Source organism: Trichogramma pretiosum, unplaced genomic scaffold (genome assembly GCF_000599845.2).
Source record: "Trichogramma pretiosum strain Unisexual culture from Peru unplaced genomic scaffold, Tpre_2.0 scaffold126, whole genome shotgun sequence".
Lineage (NCBI taxonomy): Eukaryota > Metazoa > Arthropoda > Insecta > Hymenoptera > Trichogrammatidae > Trichogramma > Trichogramma pretiosum.
In genome coordinates, this window is record NW_019641676.1 from 282,591 (window position 1) to 302,664 (window position 20,074).

At 36.8% G+C, this 20,074-nt stretch overlaps 4 protein-coding genes across 5 annotated transcripts; 3 read left to right on the plus strand and 1 right to left on the minus strand.

Annotated features, from left to right (window-relative positions):
- The first annotated feature begins 324 nt into the window (after positions 1–324).
- On the plus strand, positions 325–4,015 carry LOC106657135 (serine/threonine-protein kinase PINK1, mitochondrial). 2 transcript variants are annotated; one of them, XM_014378472.2, is made up of 6 exons: positions 325–741; positions 1,051–1,330; positions 1,408–2,236; positions 2,311–2,848; positions 2,928–3,026; positions 3,106–4,015. In XM_014378472.2, the coding sequence occupies exons 2-6, from the start codon at positions 1,201–1,203 to the stop codon at positions 3,358–3,360; spliced, it is 1,851 nt and encodes a 616-aa protein (XP_014233958.1). In that variant the 5' UTR covers positions 325–741; positions 1,051–1,200; the 3' UTR covers positions 3,361–4,015. The 2 variants fall into 2 exon arrangements, with proteins under 2 accessions (XP_014233958.1, XP_023316485.1); XM_023460717.1 differs by lacking the exon at positions 325–741 and having other exon boundaries at positions 802–1,330.
- Positions 4,009–5,332, minus strand: LOC106657137 (TPPP family protein CG45057-like). The gene is made up of 3 exons (XM_014378475.2): positions 4,940–5,332; positions 4,431–4,550; positions 4,009–4,355 (listed from the first exon to the last, which is right to left on the minus strand). Exons 2-3 carry the CDS (start codon positions 4,504–4,506, stop codon positions 4,045–4,047), a joined length of 387 nt encoding a protein of 128 aa, XP_014233961.1. The 5' UTR covers positions 4,507–4,550; positions 4,940–5,332; the 3' UTR covers positions 4,009–4,044.
- A 90-nt stretch (positions 5,333–5,422) lies between these two features.
- LOC106657136 (ankyrin-1-like) lies at positions 5,423–7,047 on the plus strand. The gene has a single exon (XM_014378473.2). It carries the CDS (start codon positions 5,575–5,577, stop codon positions 6,898–6,900), a length of 1,326 nt encoding a protein of 441 aa, XP_014233959.2. The 5' UTR covers positions 5,423–5,574; the 3' UTR covers positions 6,901–7,047.
- A 2,651-nt stretch (positions 7,048–9,698) lies between these two features.
- Positions 9,699–12,085, plus strand: LOC106656875 (serine/threonine-protein kinase TNNI3K-like). The gene is made up of 2 exons (XM_023460707.1): positions 9,699–11,518; positions 11,580–12,085. The coding sequence occupies exon 1, from the start codon at positions 9,897–9,899 to the stop codon at positions 10,761–10,763; it is 867 nt and encodes a 288-aa protein (XP_023316475.1). The 5' UTR covers positions 9,699–9,896; the 3' UTR covers positions 10,764–11,518; positions 11,580–12,085.
- The last annotated feature ends 7,989 nt before the right edge of the window (positions 12,086–20,074 follow it).

Consider the following 20,074-nt stretch of genomic DNA (forward strand, 5'->3'; position numbering starts at 1 on the left):
CAATGAGTATGAATTTTGTTGACACTTATGTTGATCATTGTTATTTTGTAAGGATCCCGTTTATCTTATCAATAATTAATATGCAACGATTAGATTATCGGAGAAAGTCGGACGTGGTGTTAAATTTTAATCAACAAAGAACTGAATACTTTTTTGCGTGTAACAGACAAGATGACGACTTTTTGAAATAAAGCGATTTTTAATTGCTTGGATGAATTGATTAACATCGTAAAAAATCTTATGCACTTTTTAAAGATAAATGAAGTTCACGAAAACCCCAACAGATGGCTTTGACGCGCGATACTACCGCGCGAATTTATTTGCCACCAGTCGGTCGGTGCGCCAAGAAAGGAGTCGCACGGGTCGCGCGAACTTAACCTCGTCGCGAATACTCGGTAATGGCATTTATAGCTATAATTCTCGAGAACTACGCGATGTCGTAATCTGATTTTTTTTTCGCACACAAACACACTCGCGCGCGCCGTGTGTCTATTCGTGTGATCCGGTCTTTCGTATACATCACGTCGCGCAGCGTTATCTACCTCGCATAGGTATATCGAATAACTCGTAAATTTGCGTGCTGCTGCACTGCGCCGCGGCGTGGGGATTCATATTCTCGATGTTTGCGACCGCGCAGAAGAAGTCTCTCGAGCAGGAAAACGCCAACGTTTGACAGCTGCAGACGCTGCCTGCAGCAGTTGCGCTCGCTCGCTCGTGGTGGTGTCCATAAAAAGTTCAAAGGTAATATAATGGTGCTAATGTATCGAGTATACTTGCCGTAAGATCGATATCGATATCTATTTACTGCAAACGAGCCATTTTGTGTCTGTATGTGTGTGTGTGTGTATCTTGTCTGCAACGCATGATTTTGTAAACACATCGCGTTGAAAGGTGACCTCGAATTACGCGTGTACTGTGTAGTGTACACGCCGATCGACTTCATACCTATTAATGCATATCTAATTAAAGCCCGTGACGCGACTCTTTTCTAGTGTATATTGGCGAGTGTTAATAATAAATGCGAGTTTTGTTTCCTTTGTGCATGTACAGTGGCCAACTATATATCTCTGAGTGCACGACAAAATTGAGGCGTTCATTCTATCGAATCTGCCCTCGGGTGTGAAAGCCTGGCTCTTTGGCCGGAGCTTCGCTCGCTGGGCCCTCGCTGCAGGCCCCGAGTGCAGCGGTGGCATCGGCGAGATGTCGATTAGGTCGGCGGTCCAGCGAATTCTGCACGATGGTCGGCTCGTTCTGCGCTCACTCAGAAATCCAGAGCGTTCTTTCAACCCGGCCAGAGCCCACATCAACAAAATACACGTTGTACGAGTAGGCAAGTGCATCTAATTCATTGCTCATTATTACATTAAAGGCTTCTACTACAATGCTGAATTGTTTGTCTCTCCATAGGTGAGCAGTCCCAGGGCCATGTACCCGGAGGCACTGCAACGGCAGCCTCTGCAGCAACAGCTCAAGGGCCCCTTGGCTACCTGGGAGCTCAAGCACGGCGTCTATTCGTAGATAGTATATTGAACAGAGTCACCAATTCATTGGCAGCAGACCTAAGCAGACGCGCTGCAACTAGACTGCTGTTCAGAGGCGACTCTGCTCCATTTTTTGCATTGGTAGGCATTTCCTTGGCATCCGGCACAGGTATTCTTACGAAAGAGGATGAGCTCGAAGGAGTTTGCTGGGAAATACGAGAGGCTGTCATGAAAATGAAGTGGAACAAGCCCACGAATGATAACAATTATGAAAATACAACTGGGAACAATGGCCAGATTACATTGAAGAACTTTGTTGTTGGACCTCTGATAGCAAAAGGTGCCAACGCAGTGGTATATGCAGCACGCTTAAAAAATGAAAATGAAATAGCCATTGAAGAAGATTTAACGATTGATAACTCAAATGGTGTATCATCATTTCCTTTGGCTATGAAAATGATGTTCAATTACGATGCTGAATCCAATGCCGCCAGAATTTATGATGCGATGCAGAGGGAAATTGTTCCTGTGTGGAAAGATTATAAGAACGAATCATTATTTCAAGGAGAACAAATTTTATCTGAAAACATGGCTACCTTACCACCTCATGTAAATATTGTGGCGATGTATTCAGTATTTGCTGACAGGATTCCATTTTTACCACATGCTACAACTTTATACCCAGATGCTTTACCAACTAGATTAAATCCTGAAGGTTCTGGGAGGAATATGAGTCTATTTTTGTTGATGAAAAGGTAAAAATTGTTAAAAGTTGTTTTACATAAGTGACACTTAATCTAATACTAAATATGACTTTCTTATTTTTCAGATATGATCTATCATTAAAAGAATATCTATCTAAGACTCCTAGTCCTCGAGAATCTGTACTTTTATTTGCTCAGCTACTGGAAGGAGTTGCTCACATGAACTGTCATGGTATTGCTCACAGGGATCTAAAATCTGACAATATTCTTCTTGATATTTCGGAGGAGTCAGACAACTGCCCAACATTGGTAATAACCGACTTTGGATGCTGTTCAGCCTCAAAAAGTCATGGTCTTTATATACCATATCATTATTCTGAAATGGATAGAGGAGGAAACGTTGCACTCATGGCACCAGAAATTCGAACAGCGAAAGCAGGGCCTTTTACTAGTCTTAATTACACCAAGTCTGATCTTTGGGCTGTAGGTACTATAGCATACGAAATTTTTGGTATGCAAAATCCATTTCTTGGAACTAGAACGGAAAAAGCATTGTTGAGTAGTGCAGATTACAAAGAAGAGGATTTACCATCTCTGCCAGATTCCGTTCCTAACATAATTGCATGCCTGATAAAAGATATTTTGATACGTAATCCTTATAAGGTATTTAAAAACTCTAAATATGAATTCTTTTAACTTAAATGTTAACTCGTTATTTTAATGTAATAATTTATCCTTTTAGCGGCCAACCATTGGGGTAGTATCAACGATAATGCAATTATACTTGTGGGCGCCTAGTGCATGGTTACAAAAAGAAAAGAAAATTCCATCAAGTAGCGAGGTAAAATGGTTGTTTATATTAGTAATAAAATTCACATTAAGTTGAAAAAATTTTCATCAACTTTATATTTATTTCTTAGATCTTACAGTGGCTTTTGTGTTTAACTACAAAAGTACTGTGCGAAGGTCGAAATGATTCTTTGGAAGAGCGTACCAATGAAAGTTCAAGTAAGAGCGAAGGTGCGACATTGCCGAAAACTCTTCAACGTTCTCTTTCTACTCGGTCCTGTGGACGTCGGACAATGCCGGAATATCAGCTTATTGCAAGTTTCCTGGGGAGAGTGAGTCTCATTAACATCCGTGATGCGCTTAAATGGATTCAGATCAACAACTGAACTTGAAAAAAATCGATTGTTATCACAGCCTTAATTATTGTTTGTTAAAAGGCTCATACGAACGAAACTTAAATTTGTTTACGACTGTTTATAATGTATGCGTCAATTAGTATTCGTTAATGATTGTCGAAAATTAATTTGTCTCATCAACTTTTTTAGTCATTTTAAGCTTTATTTTTGATACTTAAAGGAAGCACAAAAGAGAGATAATCGGTTAAAAAAAATTTTTTTAAAGCGGGAAATCGAAATTACACACGACAAAGCATGTTGACTCTTTTGTGATTCAAGTGCCTTGAGATCTAATAACGAGATTCGTTAATAAAAATTGTTATAAAAAATTGTTTCTATCTGTTGAATAATCATTTTTGTATCTTTTATTTATTATTGTGTAAAAAAGTCAATTTCATCGATGGAAAGCGAATTTTAAAAATTGTCAAATTTAATTCTTAGTTTAGTTAATACTAATAATATACTATTAATGTCTAGGTCTTATTTATTATCGAATAGTAATATCAATTACTATTACGCGAAATTTTGAGGAAAATCATTTGTGAACATGTACATAGCATGTTGGATTCTTTCGAAGAGAGTAAAACACGATTGTCAATCGAAAGAAATAAACGAATAAAAAAAAAGATTTAAATAACGTTATAAATCACGAGTACGTTTGCTTGAATCCCACGATCATTCGTTCGAGGCCTCCTCATTCTCGTTGGCATCCGGGGGCTGCGGCAGCGGGCAGCACTGCATCTTGTGCCTCATCTCGTCCAGATTCAAATTTCGCAAATTGGCCAGGTCCTGGAGGTAGCGCTGGTACTCGTCCCAGTCGAGGGCCCGCTTGCGAAACTTGAAGAAACAGGTGCCAGTGTCAGTGGTCGTGAGCCTCTTCATGTCCAGTATCTCGGCGTCCTTCAGCCACTGGTCGCTCTGCGACAGGGGCAGCTGCTGGATCGATCCTTTTTTCCGACGATTCACCGGGTCCATTCGACAATAGGCTGTTCGGACGTTGGTATATGAGAAATTTGTTCGACGGTCGAGAGTATCTTAACTTGTTTTTTTTTTTTTTTTACCAAAAAACAGTACTTCCAAAGGGATGAGCTCTTGCTCGCCATCGTTTTTGTAATGATAACCATTGCCGATATCCATTTGAAGGCTTTGCTGAATTGTGAAGTTAGCGACTTGATAGCAATCTGAGATAAATAAATATTTTGGTAACATTGGTAATTCAATCGAATCATATATAATGCATAGAAAATTGAAAAAAGTAATTTTTTTTCAAGTGTCTACAGGAATATAAATTTTTTAAAAGTTTTTTATGTTATTTCAGTTATAGTTTGAGTTTAGTTTTTTAAGTTATTCTCATTGAGGCCAACATTGAAGAGAGCGATAAATTATTCGTTGGTAAGATTCAATGAATTAAACTGTAGGATTCGTATAACTAATGTAGTTCATATTTTCACAGGTTCTCTGACCCATCTTAGTTCATTTCTGGCGTATGTCAAAAATAGTGATAATGGTGCTGATCAGTTTGGGAGTTATGAAAAAAAAAATTTGTTTTCGGTGTATAATTAGAGCTCACCCTGGCAGTCGAGCTCTGTGAGCGACCTCTATCAGTTCTATCGTACTCAGGGACATGTTCGCGCGGCAAACTGCTCGTACGCCTCGAATCGACGACGACAAAATCGAGCCACTTGCAACGTCGCTCCGCCCATCGCTTCTCGATCTCGATATTCTACGAGAACTCAAATTCTTTCCCTTTCCCCCATGGTCTAAATTTTAACGGTTTGGTACGTTAAAATAATATGAATGATGATTACAGAGGATACGTGTCATTTTTTCGGACGTTGCTCGCAACGAACGATGCAATACCGATCGTGCGCGTGTACTGCTATCGATACACCAACGCATCAATTTTTTACCAGACATTAACGAAACTAATCAACGCATGAATTTCATATTCAAAAGCAGAAATCAAAAACCCCCGTACGATCGACGTTCACATACAAACACACACTCGGTGATGTTAGCCCCTCTCTCGCCGCAAGTCTCGCGAGCTCAACAGCACGGCTCACCGAGACAGACATCCGACTCGTCACTCACGCTCAGACTAGCGACAGCAACGGTCCCCACCTGCTGAAACCAAATCAACGCAAATCGACGCACACGCGTACTCATCCAGTTTACTCAAATTTGTCATTTTTTTGTTCGAACAAGATGGTTCACCAAACTGCCTGCGCCAAGATCGTGGACGAGGAAGCGGACGAGTCCCCGCGCGAGCTCGCCAACCAGCAGCGGCTGGAAGCGCAGGAAATCGATTCCGCCGAAGGCTCCAACAACATCGTCGGGGACGCAGACATCACCGGCATCGGCGGCGTCCATCGCTCCAAGCAGGCCGGCGCGGCTCCGACGACACAGCAGCAGCAGCGGAGCGACACCCTCCCCAGGATCAGCAACGTCGTGCCGGAGCTCGACCTGGTGAACGCCCGCGACCATCAGGGCCGCAGCCCGCTCTACCTGGCTGCGCAGTCGCGCGACCTCGACAACGTCCGTCTGCTGCTGGAGCACGGCGCCGACCCCAAGATCCGCACGGCCGACGGCAGCTCTGTGCTGCTGGGCGTCTTCGACGAGTCGCTCCTCGACTCGATCCAGCAAAAGGAGGGCAAGGACGAGGCCTGCCGGCGTGTGCTGCTACAACTGCTGGACGCCGGGGCGCCGATGAACAGCGTCGACTCGCGAGGCCGCAACGTCCTCCATCTGGCCGCCGAGCTGAAACTCGAGGAGAGCCTCAAGCTGCTGCTCGACCGACGCGGCTCCGAGCTCGACCTCGAGGCCAAGGACCACGAGGGTCGTACTGCACTGCACGTCGCCGCCCAGACCCGCAACAAGAACATCGTCGATCTGCTGCTCGCCGCGGGGGCCAACGTCGAGAGCTACACGCACGAGCACAAGTCGGTCCTGCACTCGCTGCTCGACGAGAGCATCGAGAGGCCCGAGGAGAAGGAGGAGGTCAACGGGATCTTCGACAAGCTCGTGAAGGCGGGCGCTCAGGTCACCGCCCTGGACAAGCGCCGCCAGAGTCTGCTGCATCTGGCCGCGGAGCACGACTGCAAGGACATCTTCCAGAAGCTGCTGCCCGAGTTCGCCGACTACAGCGGCATCACCACCTGGGGCTGTACGGCCATCCACACGCTGCTCTGCAGCATCGACGAGAACGACGGCGAGGGCAAGCGATCCAAGGAGGAGCTCGACCATTGCTCGACGACGGCGCTCGACGGTGACGACGACGACGATGTCACCCCCCCAGCAGCGGCAGCCGACGACAAGAAGAAAATCGAGCCCAAGAGCTACGACGAGCTGCTCAAGGACGTCTTCGAGAAGGACCAGAGGGTCGCCTTCGTCAAGGACGACGAGGGTCGACTGCCGATACACCTCGCGGCCAAGTACAAGCACCCCAAGACCCTGGAGCTCATCTTGAAAAATTACGCCAAGGAGCAGACGACGAGTAGCGAGCAGCAGCCAACATCGCCGTCTAAGCAATGAGTCTCGTGTTTCTGTTAATATTAAGTACGTGTCCATACACACGCGTCCATGTAAATCTTGTATAAACTATTATTATTGTCACGAAGCTTTATCGTATTGACTGAGAAACAATGTTTACCACTTAAACTTGTAGATAATTTTCTAAATTAGCGCGCATGTAAATATCGATCGTTTTAATGTACATAGACAAATGCCGTTGGCTATTTTTCGACGCTTAATCATTTAAATAAATCGATTCTATTTACAACATGAAAATTATGACTCGTTATTGGATGAAAAGTAATATAACTATATCTCTCCTTGCTGTACGCATGTACATGTTGAAGTAAATTTACAATCAAAAACAAAGAAACTTTAACAATAGCCGACGAGCTTATTTCACAACCATAACACGAGGTACTTGTTGATATCGCGCGACATCGCGTGAGAAGAAGACAAACGAGTTGGTCTCTGCTGTACGGCTATACACATCGAGTTTTTATTTTCAAGTATTATAACCTACTGAAATTATAGTTAGTTTAAGATAATGATTCGATAGAATGAAAAAGAGACTTCGACGTAGCAAGCACATATCGTTGTGGTCGCCGTTCTATACCGCTCGTGTTTACACCTTTCTCGAATATTTACGACGCGCACCGGACCATCGGTGACGGGCGTCTGCTCGCTAACACACACACACACACACACACACAGACACACATCAATATACGATACGCTACACGCGTAAAACCGAGTATGAACGTACTCGGAAATCGTACTTTCAAGAAGCTTCGTAAAAGTAATCTAATTAAAAAAAATCACTAGCACAATCATCTTCCAATTGAAATTCATGCTTTGCTCCTTAAAAAATGATTGTTTTATATTAATGTTTGACTAGATTTCCTTGAGAATAGTGGAATCCTTGACGTGTCTAACAAATAGTAGTATTGAGTTCTTTAATTTATTTCAATTCTTCATTAGTAAAATTATGATCTATTGTAATTCATAAGAAATTATTGATTTTCGTAAAATGATATTGAGCAAGATAATATTCTTCTTATCTCAATAATGTAACAAGTTTTAATGTAATGTAAAAAGCGTGAAAACGTCCGAATGTAATTCAACTTTTTATTAAAGAAACTTTTTAAAAATGTGAATTGGTTCTAATGAAAAATGTTATACAGTGAACTACAATCAGAATGAATGATATTCACGCTCATTGTCTTATTTACATGGGATATTCATTTAACATTCAAAATTATAATCTGTTTGACCAATAAAATGTCGTTCAAATTATTTTCAAGTCATAATTATTTCATTGTATATACTAAGATAAACAAAGCTCGGAATAATGAATTTATAATTTCTAATAAGAATTTCTGAAATAAGAAGATGGTTTAAATACAATTTTAATTTATTGTTACCAGAGTGTTGCTTGTCGTTAATCTTTTCCAAATCCCCACCATGCATTTTCTGGCATTGTTTATAGTTGTAACATTTCGATTATTCCTCTGATACTCAATTTGCTGCTTTCAAATATACTAAATTCTAATATTATAGTGAGAAAACGCATTATGCATTGCATAATTTAATTTAAATTAAGAAGACATTCATTTAAAAAACTCCTATGAAAAGATTTTTTTGTATTTGTTTGCATAAAATATATTAAAACATTGCTCCCTCTTTTAATAATAATTATATACTTAAACATAAACATAAATTCGATAGCTTGATAGTATAACGATATATTTATCATCAATTTTCAAAGACATAATTTTTCCAGTCCTTTCAAGCATAACTATGGCATTACAGAATAAAATAAAAATATTGGATAACATCATTAGCCAAAGTTTTGAATTATTTTACTATAGGTGGAAAATCGAGTAATTTTTATCGAGTAATTAAAGAAGTTAACCAGCTTCATACCTATTTACTCACCTGACTTGAATGTTTTATTTTGGAACAATTTATTTTCAGCGAAGACAATTGGGGATATTAAGACTGAGGCTTGCACCACAAAGCCATCAGCAACTGTTTATTTGGTTTAATAACTTGTTCACGATTTATCATACTATATGTAATAATTTTATTTGAGAGAGAAAGAGACTAAATTGCAAATTTATTATCCTAATATTTTATTAGCGAAAATGTAGCAGATTAGAAGATGAAATAATAAATCAAAATACTGATAAGAGTATATGATTATTTAAAAATTTATTGAGTTGAATCAAACTGGCCGCAGCGTAGTGAAATTTGAAATGATGAACACATACAGTCTTCTAAAGTTCTTTCAATATACTAATATATGAAACTTCACATTTGTTTATGTTGCACAAGTATTATAAGTTTAAACATTTATTTAATATTATAAATTGTAATTATTGATCATTTAAACTGGAAATAAAAACTAGACTAATAAACTTATGAAATTCTTTCAAAGAAATATTACTATCAAATTCAATGAATTTATTCGAAGTTTTACTTTGAGAAAAACATGTTAACAGTAATTACCATGTAACATAAATGCAGTAGTTTTTGAATCCGAAAAAAACCCAATTCACCTCTCTTCCTTGAAGCAGATGATTTTTGAAAACTCGAAATTTTCAAAAAATTACATTGGAAGCATTGAAACTTATATGATGGGTAAAGTAGCAAAATCGAACAAGCAATACTTAGCCGGAATAGCTTGAGATTTCATGCATTACGTCAAAATGGGTTTTGACGCGCTCGATGACTCAGTGCGGGGAAAAAACGTCACTCGCCGGTATAGGTAGTATTATGTTTTTACTTTGCGAGCATCGTGTGCGAAGCAGACAGTCGTCGTGAATCACTGCTCTAGAGTGGGTGCACGATAAAAGTATCTGCTTGCAGCTGGTTGTTGAATTGAAGCAAAAACTGCAAAATTTAACAGTCGATTTACAACATTTTTATAATAAATCCTACATTTTATAGTCAGTGAAGGTCTCGAAAAGTTTTAATTATTATATCTTACAAAAAGTGACAGTGAAAAATACAAAATGTCGCATAGTCCTCTGGTAGAGAGTATAGAAGAAAAACAAAGTCGATTCATCGAATTGTTTATAGAGCAACGTGATTGGACTGAAGAGGATGTACTGGCATTTGTCGCAGTTGAATTTGATGGCAATGCCGAGGATATCAACTGGGTTATAAGGACAGCTTTAGAAAGATTACCTCATCATGAAATAATCATCGAAATACTGATGAAAAATGGCACCGAGCTGCAAGTACTCAATGACTTGGGTCAAACAGCAATACATATTGCAGCTATAAACGGAAAGGACTATGCCATTCAAAAGTTATTAAAACATTCTAGATACGAAAATGTCAGTGACAACGAGGGACTCACGTATTTTCACATAGCATGTATGTATGGCTGTCGCGAATCGGTCCAGCAATTCATTGATGAAGGCGTAGATATCAATCTTCCTTACTACAAAGATGGATGTAAAGAAACCCCATTGTCATTATGCATTAAAAGCGAATATACAAAGAATACATTAGAATTACTACTAGACAATGGCGCTGATTATAAATTGTTAGATGGCTGGGATGAGGACCCCTTAAAGTATCTCAAACGTTTCAGTCGAGATTACAGATCTAGTCCCATACATACGTTGAAAGTACTTGCTGATCATTATTTCGAGGAACTTTTAAAATTTGCAAATCATTCGGAGGTAATCGAAAATCGCAGAGACAGCGAAGGATTCACGTACTTACATGCAGCTTGCATGTCCGGCAATGCGAAGATGGTGCAGAAATTCATAGACCAGAAAGACGATCTTGATCTTGTTTGGCGTTTATCAAGTGGCACTCATGAAACACCAAATCGAAATAGTAGAAATGCTCTTGAAAAATGGCGCTAGTCCAAACTTGAAATTGTTGGGGAAAAATCCGTTGCACGTTTTTTTCGCGTATCATCGGGGTACCCCTGCGAATTTGGGTCTCTTTGAACTTCTTATTAGTTACAACTGCGACGTAAATGAAAAAGACCGTGATGGCCAGAGTCCGTTGTACCTTTGCTTCGGAAAATGTGAACAAGCAGCTATGGGTATTTGCTCATGCTGCACGGAGGATGGATTAGAATACGAAATAATTGAGGAATTAAACAGTAATCGTAAATATGTAGAAATTCTGCTTAAAAATAAAGCCGACGTTAACGAAGTATTTTCATATGGGCGATCAATACTTCACTCGATTATTGATTCTGACATATGTAAATCGGATCAGAAGACCCATGACGGTTACGTCTATAAAAACTCAGTGGGTATCAAATTTGTCAAAACAATTGTAAAATATGGAGCCGATGTCAATGCCAAAGATGATAATGGAGATTCACCTCTTCACTTAGCTGTATTAAACAATAATTTGCATGTGGTTAAGGCCCTATTAAAACGCGGAGCCGATGTACAAAGTGTTGACTTTTCGAAGTTTTATTGGGAATATGAATCATCCTACCTATGGTTTGACGAAATAATAACTTTTCTTTTAATCCTAAATAGTTTGATTGAAAAAGGATATAAAATGAATGAATCAAGCTGTTTGACAGTATTGACAATTTTGGTCGATAAAGTTATGCTTAGTATACCCAGCGATGCACGGAACGATAGTCTACTCGTTGGTAAGATTCAATGAATTAAACTGTACGATTCGTATAACTAATGCAGTTCGTATTTTCACAGGTTCTCCGACGCAACTTCGTACGTTTCTGGCTCGTGTCAAAAATAGTGATGATGGTGCTGATCAGTTTGGGAGTTATCAAAAAGATCTTTTGGCTCAGGTGGTTCATCGACATCTTCAATTTGTTGAAAAAGGGAATGCATTCATGACTGCGGAGGTAAAGGATTGCCTGCAACAACTGCAAACAATATTCAAGCTCGAAGAGGAATTAGTTATTAAATATAATGCTGAAATTTTGGTGCAAATTGAAAAATTAAAAAAAATAAGGATAAAAGATGATGTATCTCTTTTGGACGTTTGTGCATCTGGTCCCATAAAAAGATACCATTTTTTGAAAAATTCAGAATTTTGGACAATATTTAACTCAAAGAGATTCGAAAAAAATTTTCATCATTTATCTGAAACCATTAAACCGTACATAATTATTTGTTTCATGAGAAAACTTTTCATGGACATTGGATTAAAATACTTGATGTTATTGACGCAGGGTAAACTCCCTACATTATGCTGCGAAAACTTAGTACAATACTTAAGCAATGAAGATATATTGTACCTATTTCGAATATATACGAATAAAATTTGATATCGTTTGAAATTTGATATATTGCATTGAATTTTTTTCAAGAACATTTGGCCTAGAGCGAAAATTGTATGTTGACGACTGAAAATTACAATTAATTTGCTGAACTGTTATAAATGCATACGAAATTACATGCTCCATTCTAAACTAAACCTACTCCATTCATAGCTCCTAAGAAGGCGTGAAAACAAACTCTCGGCTGATCGTTGCTTAAATAGTTGTAAGTAATTAAGTAGCAAAAAATAAAATACCGCCACGACAGTAAACAAAGGCGTAATGATAGTTGATAGCCAGCAAAGTTCAGATAGGCACCATCATTTTGAAACAATTTTTATTAAATTTTTGGAAAAATATCTGTATAAACAATACATATTTGCGATATATCCTCGTGATTTGTTTTTGGTATCTTCTCAAAATCCTTTGATATCCAAATTTTTTCTCATAAATATAGCATGAGTAATCTTTGTGAGCTTCATGGACTTTTCTTCTATTTAGTACTTCGGAAATTGAATAAGCGAAATGAGTATTTTTAAATTATAGCTTGATTTTAAAACTAATTTGATTTTACTATAAACATAATCAATGCTCGAAGATAATGCCAAAATCGTTTAAGATCATATTGTTTACACTTAAGTTACCGATTCATTCATATATTGTCCTTAATTATTTAAGCAATTTTTAAATTCAAACTTGTAATATTTTTTTTTATCAAGGACAGCTTTACCTCCCCACGTATTAAAGTGATTAGTGGTCACCAGTGGGCGAAAATAAAATAAACGTCTCTCTCATTTTTTCTCTGTATCTCATTATCTCTCAGTTCTGAGAGGGAACAAGAAATGATTAGGAATGCATCCAAATTATATTAGTACTATAAAAAGTACTTTTCACTGACGGGAGTGAATTTTTCTAGATGATCGATCTTTTAGTTTGGTAGGGGAAGGTGAAGAAGGTGAGAAATAACAAGTCCAAGTTTTTTCCGTTTTCTTTTTTTTTAAACGTAATTATTTTTTGTAACGTAGTGTTTTTTTTACTAGATGTGGTTTATTTTTTTGGGGCATGAGTTTGAATACGTTTTTAGTTAAGAATTCATGAATTTTTTAAAAAATTCAATGTTTTTTTTGTATTTGTAAATAAAATTCTTTTCGATTTTTTTGAAATCAATCTTATTTTTACTTGACTGTGTATTTAAATCTCGACTAAATGAGTTGTGTTTTCTGAAGCATTGCTTGCAAATTAGCAATATTTGAAGTAAGGCCACTTAAAAAAATATTGATTTTCTTGTTTAATGGTAGCTGGTAAAATTCTTGAAGAATTTGACAATAATCGCTATGATGATTGCTATTTATACCTTACAATAACCAAATATTAAATTTCTGTATATCGAAATATTTTTCTAACCATTGGACACAGCGAGTTGGTAAGTTGTGCTACATTCAAAAATACTCCGTACTTACGAGCGCTTTCTTTGATCAACCGTATATACGTCCTTTCATAGATAATTCACATGGGTTGTATGAATAAAATTCTAATATTCTTTGTATGAATTTAATTTTCAGTCTTTGAATTTTACATCATTTCATTGTTCATCTCGTTCAAAACGATCGTTTCACCTTCACAATTAAAAAAGTAAACAATTCGATAAAAATAATTTTTTTCACTCAGCTATTGCGTTAAATGGTATAATTATCCGATAAAATCTCGGTTGATGTTAATATTCATTATGGCAAAGTCAATGAAATCCCTCGTATTGGTAGCTGGTCGCACAATCAAATTGAATTTCGATACTTGTAAGATGATTACTTTTTGCTTCACTAAAAATCGTAATCAGATAAATTTATTTTATAGGTAATAAAAAGAACGATTTCGTACGTGGCAACTTTCAGATCAGTATATACTTCTTTGCAATGTACATATAATAAAAAACTCGATTTCAATAAAGTTATAGTGATTTTATTCAGATTGAAGCTTTTTAAAATACGAGCTTACTAATTTTTTTTCCATTTTTATAATTTATTATGAATTTATCTTTTACATGTTCGTGAAAAGTTAGTTTATGATTCAGAAATTTTCATGAGATATTAATAGTTGACGTTGTAAAAAAGCTTCGAAAATTGTTTCACGTTCCTCCTGTTTATTTATAACACATATGATCATATTTTATTTGCGCACGCATGAATTAAATTATGAATCAAACCAATGGCGGGTTATGGAGCGCACAAATCATGCCATGGCGTTGGGGTAGCAAGTTTGGAAAGACTATTAAAATTTTTTATAAAATGACTCGATGTCCTAAATAAAAAAAAATATTTCTTAATGTCGCAGGGAGATTTCTTAAGTACTTAATTTTAGAGGACCAAAAATATCTTAGTAATCATCACCAAGTTTGAATTTTAAACTGGTTCAAATATTGTAAAGACAATAAATGAATCGGTAACTTAATTCTAAACAATATATTCTTGAACGATTTTGACATCGTTTCTCGAACACTCATCATGTTTATAGTAAAATTATTTAGCAAATTTGTTTGAACATCTAGTTTCGATACCAAAAGAAAAATTTCACTTACTTAATTTCCGTGCTACTAAATAAAATAATCCATCGTTTATTTTAAGTTCCAAAATCGATAAAAGTGAGAAGAAATCTGAATAAGTTGTCTCGGAAAATAATTTAATTGAACACGACATCGTTGTTTCGGGCGACAAAAAATGCGATTGTGATATTTGTCAGAAGACATTTACACTAGAATCAAATACGATGGCACACCGAGATACAATTCACTATTCAAAACTTTTTTCATGTGATATATGTGAGAAGAAATTTGAATTCCGAAGTCATTCGAATAGACACCAAGTGTCAGAACACAAAGGCTACAACAGTTTTGCATGCGACCAGTGCGAAAAGAAATTTGTGAAAAAATCAAGTTTATTTACTCATCAAAAATTGGTCCACAAAAATAGCAAAGATTTCACTTGCAACAAGTGCGAGAAAAAATTTGAAAACAAATCCACTTTACTTAGGCACAAGAAAATATTCCACGAAGTTTTCAGAAATTACTTGTGTGAATTGTGTGCGAAAAAAATTCGATACTAAACATAACTTTCTCTTGCACATAAAGTCAGTACACGGCAAGTGTGAAAAGAAATTTGAACGCAATGGCTGTAAAAATTTTGCCTGTAATAAATGCGAGAAGAAATTTGGACAAAAATGGACTTTGATCAGACACCAAAAAACAGTCCATGATGGTCGTAAAGATTACGCATGTGATAAGTGTGAGAAAAAATTTACCCAAAATCAGCATTTGTTTTTCCACCAAAAGATACAACACGAAAATCGCAAAGATTTTGCATGCAACAAATGCGAGCAGAAATTTGGATTTAAATGTGCTTTGATCTCGCACATGAAAACAGTCCACGACGGCCGCAAAGACTACGCATGCGACAAATGCGAAAAGAAGTTTGGATACAAAATAAATTTGCTAAGACACCTAAAGACAGTCCATGAAGGTAGCAAAGACTACGAATGTGACAAGTGTGGGAGGAAATTTGGACAAAAATCGACTTTGCACTCGCACCAAATCGCCATACACGCAGTTAACACAAATGTCCAATGCGAAAAATGCGAGAAGAAATTTGGACAAACAGGACATTTGCTCCTCCACCAAAAGGTTGTCCACGAGGGCTGCAAAGACTACTCATGTGACGAATGCGAAAAAAAATTCGGATATAAATATAATTTGCTCTTGCACATAAGAACAGTCCATGAAGGTCGGAAAGATTTCGCATGCGACGGGTGCGAGAAGAAATTTGGACAAAAATCGACTTTGGTATTACACCGAAAGACGATTCACGAGGGTCACAAAGATTTTGCATGCGATGTGTGCGAGAGAAAATTTCCTCAAAAAACGCATTTGATTCGCCATCAAAAGATAGTACACGAAGATCACAGAGATTACATATGCGACAATTGTGAGAAGAAATTTGGGGAAAAATCGCATTTGCTTCGACACCAAAAGACAGTCCATAAAGATCACAAAGATTTTACATGCCACAAATGCGAGACGAAGTTTGTGGATCAAAGCAACTTGAGAAGACACCAAAAAACAGTTCACGGGAGTCACAAAGGGACAGTTGCAAGAAAAAAATGATTGACAATTGTTAATATTTATAAATTACTTATGCAGATATTTTTCTAAACTTTTAATAAAAATTGTACTAAAACGATTGTGCACATCTGAATTTCACATGCTATCAACTATCACTCCACCTTTGTTCATTGTCATGGTGGTGCTTCATTTTTAAAATTTCACATAGCACAATAATTACTACTGAAAACGACTTATCATAATTTGATTTGAATTCAAGCCAATGTTCATAATAAATCAATTATAATGTTTTTAAATCATTCATTCTTAAAGCATAGCTAAGCAGGTAGAGAGTTAGACTATAAATTGGAGAACCTCTGGATTCACACTCGATCTTCAAAAAATAATTACAACTTTTTTGTCCATTTCTCTTCAAAATGATAATTGGTAAATCTCATATAATCCAATGATCTTCTATTCACGATTTAATTTGCTGGATGATAATATTCTAATAAATTCAAATAAACATAACATTGATCATACTTTAATGTAAAATCTTATTATAATTTCTAGTCAACCAATATTATTCAAAGATCTTTTGCTCGTCAAATTTGTATTCACTTATAATTTCTTATAAAACTGATTTTTCTCCTTCTTTCATTATGTATAAAACTAATTAATACCGATTAAAACACAAATTTGTATTTGCCTCAGTTTCATTTGTCATAATGGGGTTTGCAGGTGCAGAAACTTGAAAAATACTGTGAAAATCAATTTCTATCGGTTTTTATTGATTTCTAAGAAAAAAAATATGAAAAGTTGTGTTGAATAGTCCTGAATATTGTAATACTCATTTATAGATTTTACCGAAATGATCATCAGCGGCAGATTATGGAGCACGCCAATTACGTCATGGCGTTGGGGTAGTAAGTTTAGAAAAAATATTAAAATTTTTAATAAAATTACTCGATGTCCTAAAAAAAATATTACTGAATGTTGCAGGGAGATTTTTCAAGTATTTAATTTTAGAAAACCAATTTTTCTCCAAAGAAACCATCGCGAAGTTTGAATTTTAAACTGGTTCAAATATTGTAAAGGCAACTTAGTTGTAAACAATGTATTCATGAACGATTTTGACATAGTTTCTCGAACACTCATCATGTTTATAGTAAAATTAGTTAGCAAATTAGTTTGAAAATTAAGTTCCAATACCAAAAGATAAATTTCACTCATTCAATTTTCGTGGTACTTAATAAAAGTCATCGTTTAATTTAAGTATATCAAAATGGATAAAAGTGAGAAGAAATCCGAGAAAGTTGTCTTGAAAGATAACTCAAGTATACAAGACATTGATGTTTCGGACGACAAAAAATACGTTTGTGGTATTTGTCAGGAGGCATTTACTCTGGAATCAAGCTTGATAACACATCAAGACATAGTTCACAATGAACAGAAAAATTACGCATGCGACAAGTGCGAAAAGACATTTAAGTTCCGAAGTCAAATGAGTAGACACCAAGTGTTAAAACACAAAATCCGAAAAGATTTTGCATGCGACCAGTGCGAGAAGAAATTTGTGAAAAAATCAAGTTTATTTACTCACCAAAAATTGGTCCACAAAAATAGCAAAGATTTCACGTGCAACAAGTGTGAGAAGAAATTTGAAAATAAATCCACTTTACTCAAGCATAAAAGAATATTCCATGAAGTTTTCAAAAATTATTTATGTGAAATGTGCGCGAAAAGATTTGATACTAAACAGAGTTTGCTCTTGCACATAAAGACAGTACACGACAAGGATAAAAAGAAATTTGGACGAAAATCGAAATTGTTAAGGCACCTTGAGACAATACACGAAGATCGCAAATATTACGCATGTAACAAATGCCATAATAAATTCGTGAATCGAAGCAATTTACAAAAACATAAAAAAATAGTCCACGAAGGTCGTAAAGATTACGCATGTGACAAATGCGAAAAAAAATTTACCCAAAAAGTGGCTTTACTTTTCCACCAAAAAACACTACACGAAAATCGCAAAGATTTCGCATGCAACAAATGCGAGCAGAAATTTGGACACAAAGTGCATTTGCTTTTGCATCAAAGGACAGTTCATGAGGGTCGCAAAGACTACGCATGCGACAAATGTGAGCAGAAATTTGGACTAAACTGGACTTTGATCAGACACCAAAAAACAGTACACGAGGGTCGCAAAGATTTCACATGCGACAAGTGCGAAAATAAGTTTGGACTTAAAATGAATTTGCTAAGACACCTAAAGACAGTCCATGAATGTAGCAAAGACTACGCATGTGATAAGTGCGAAAGAAAATTCGTTTGTAATAGTTATTTGCTCTACCATCAAAAGATGGTACACGAAGGTCGAAAAGATTTCGCATGTGACGGGTGCGAAAAGAAATTTGGACGAAGATCAAATTTGCTTCTCCACCAAAAAACAGTGCACAAAAATTCCAAAGATTTCCCATGCGACAAATGCGAGAAGAAATTTGGACAAAAATCTAGTTTGATACTACACCAAAGGACAATTCACGAGGGTCACAAAGATTTTGCTTGCGACAGGTGCGAGAAAAAATTTCCTCAAAAAACGCATTTGTTTCTCCACCAATTAAGAATACACGAAGGTCGGATGGATTACCCATGCAATGTTTGCGAGGCGAAATTTGTGGATCAAAGCAGTTTGAAAAGACACCAAAAAACAGTTCACGAGGGTCACAAAGGCACAGTTGCAAGAAAAAAATGATTGACAATTTTTAATATTTATAAATTACTTATGCAGATATTTTTCTAAACTTTTCATAAAAATTGTACCTAAACGATTGTGCATATCTGAATTTCACATGCTATCGACTATCACTCCACCTTTGTTCATTGTCATGGCGGTACTTCATTTTTGAAATTTTTCATAGCACAATAATTACTACTGAAAACGACTTATCATAATTTTATTTAAATTCAATTTAATGTTCATAATAAATCAGTTATAATGGTTTAAAATCATTCAATCTTAAAGCACAGCTAAGCACGTATGGTTGTAAATTAACTCGAAATTTTAATTAATTATAGTTACGATAGCCAATGGTACACTATGCCCTTGAAAACTGGAAAACTAATTTTGTTTATTATGCTTCGGAATTCGGTGCCAATTGAACTTAAAGCAGGTCCAGTGATACCATTAAATTTTGAAACTTTTATGAAAGTTAGTTTTTTTGGCTACATTATTACATGAAATTCCTATGGTTTTTTGATACGTTTTTTTTCTCTAGCTCTTAAAAACGTCGATGCCATATACGACCGTAATGATATCTCTTGTTCAACGAAGCAACAAATGAATTTACCACAGTTGTTTCTCGCCATCGTTTTTGTATAATGATAAGTGTTTGTAGAATTATGACGTCCTACGAGATCAATAAATATTCCCAAACAAGTTTAAGACGAAGGCAACAGTTAAATGATGGTAACTTATTGGTTATTTCGAGTGTGTGTGTGTGTGTGTGCGTGTGTGTGTGTATGAATATAAATTGAGCGACTGCACGTGTATATTTACGAAAATAAAGCGACAAAATACTACATCACTTCTATAGCACCACTTGCGGCAGCGAATCGACCATTCGTTGTCTTATCCAGTGCACGTAGTGCGGGACGTAGGTCATGACGTCCGGTACGACGCGCGAGTTGCCGCAGGGCGTGGCGCCGTAGCTCACGATTCCCAAGACTACTCCGTCGCTCGTCACGGCCCCGCTACCGGAATCACCCTTGATTCGTACAACATTTTCTCGATTAATACGCGGGAAAAACTTTTCATCGTTCGATTAAAA

Coding starts and splice junctions, on each gene's coding strand:
- LOC106657135 (XM_014378472.2), top strand. CDS start 1,201: ATGTCGATTAGGTCGGCGGTCCAGCGAATTCTGCACGATGGTCGGCTC. Junction 1,331..1,407: donor AATACACGTTGTACGAGTAG/GCAAGTGCATCT, acceptor GTCTCTCCATAG/GTGAGCAGTCCCAGGGCCAT. Junction 2,237..2,310: donor CTATTTTTGTTGATGAAAAG/GTAAAAATTGTT, acceptor CTTATTTTTCAG/ATATGATCTATCATTAAAAG.
- LOC106657137 (XM_014378475.2), bottom strand. CDS start 4,506: ATGGATATCGGCAATGGTTATCATTACAAAAACGATGGCGAGCAAGAG. Junction 4,356..4,430: donor TTTGGAAGTACTGTTTTTTG/GTAAAAAAAAAA, acceptor ACGTCCGAACAG/CCTATTGTCGAATGGACCCG.
- LOC106657136 (XM_014378473.2), top strand. CDS start 5,575: ATGGTTCACCAAACTGCCTGCGCCAAGATCGTGGACGAGGAAGCGGAC.
- LOC106656875 (XM_023460707.1), top strand. CDS start 9,897: ATGTCGCATAGTCCTCTGGTAGAGAGTATAGAAGAAAAACAAAGTCGA.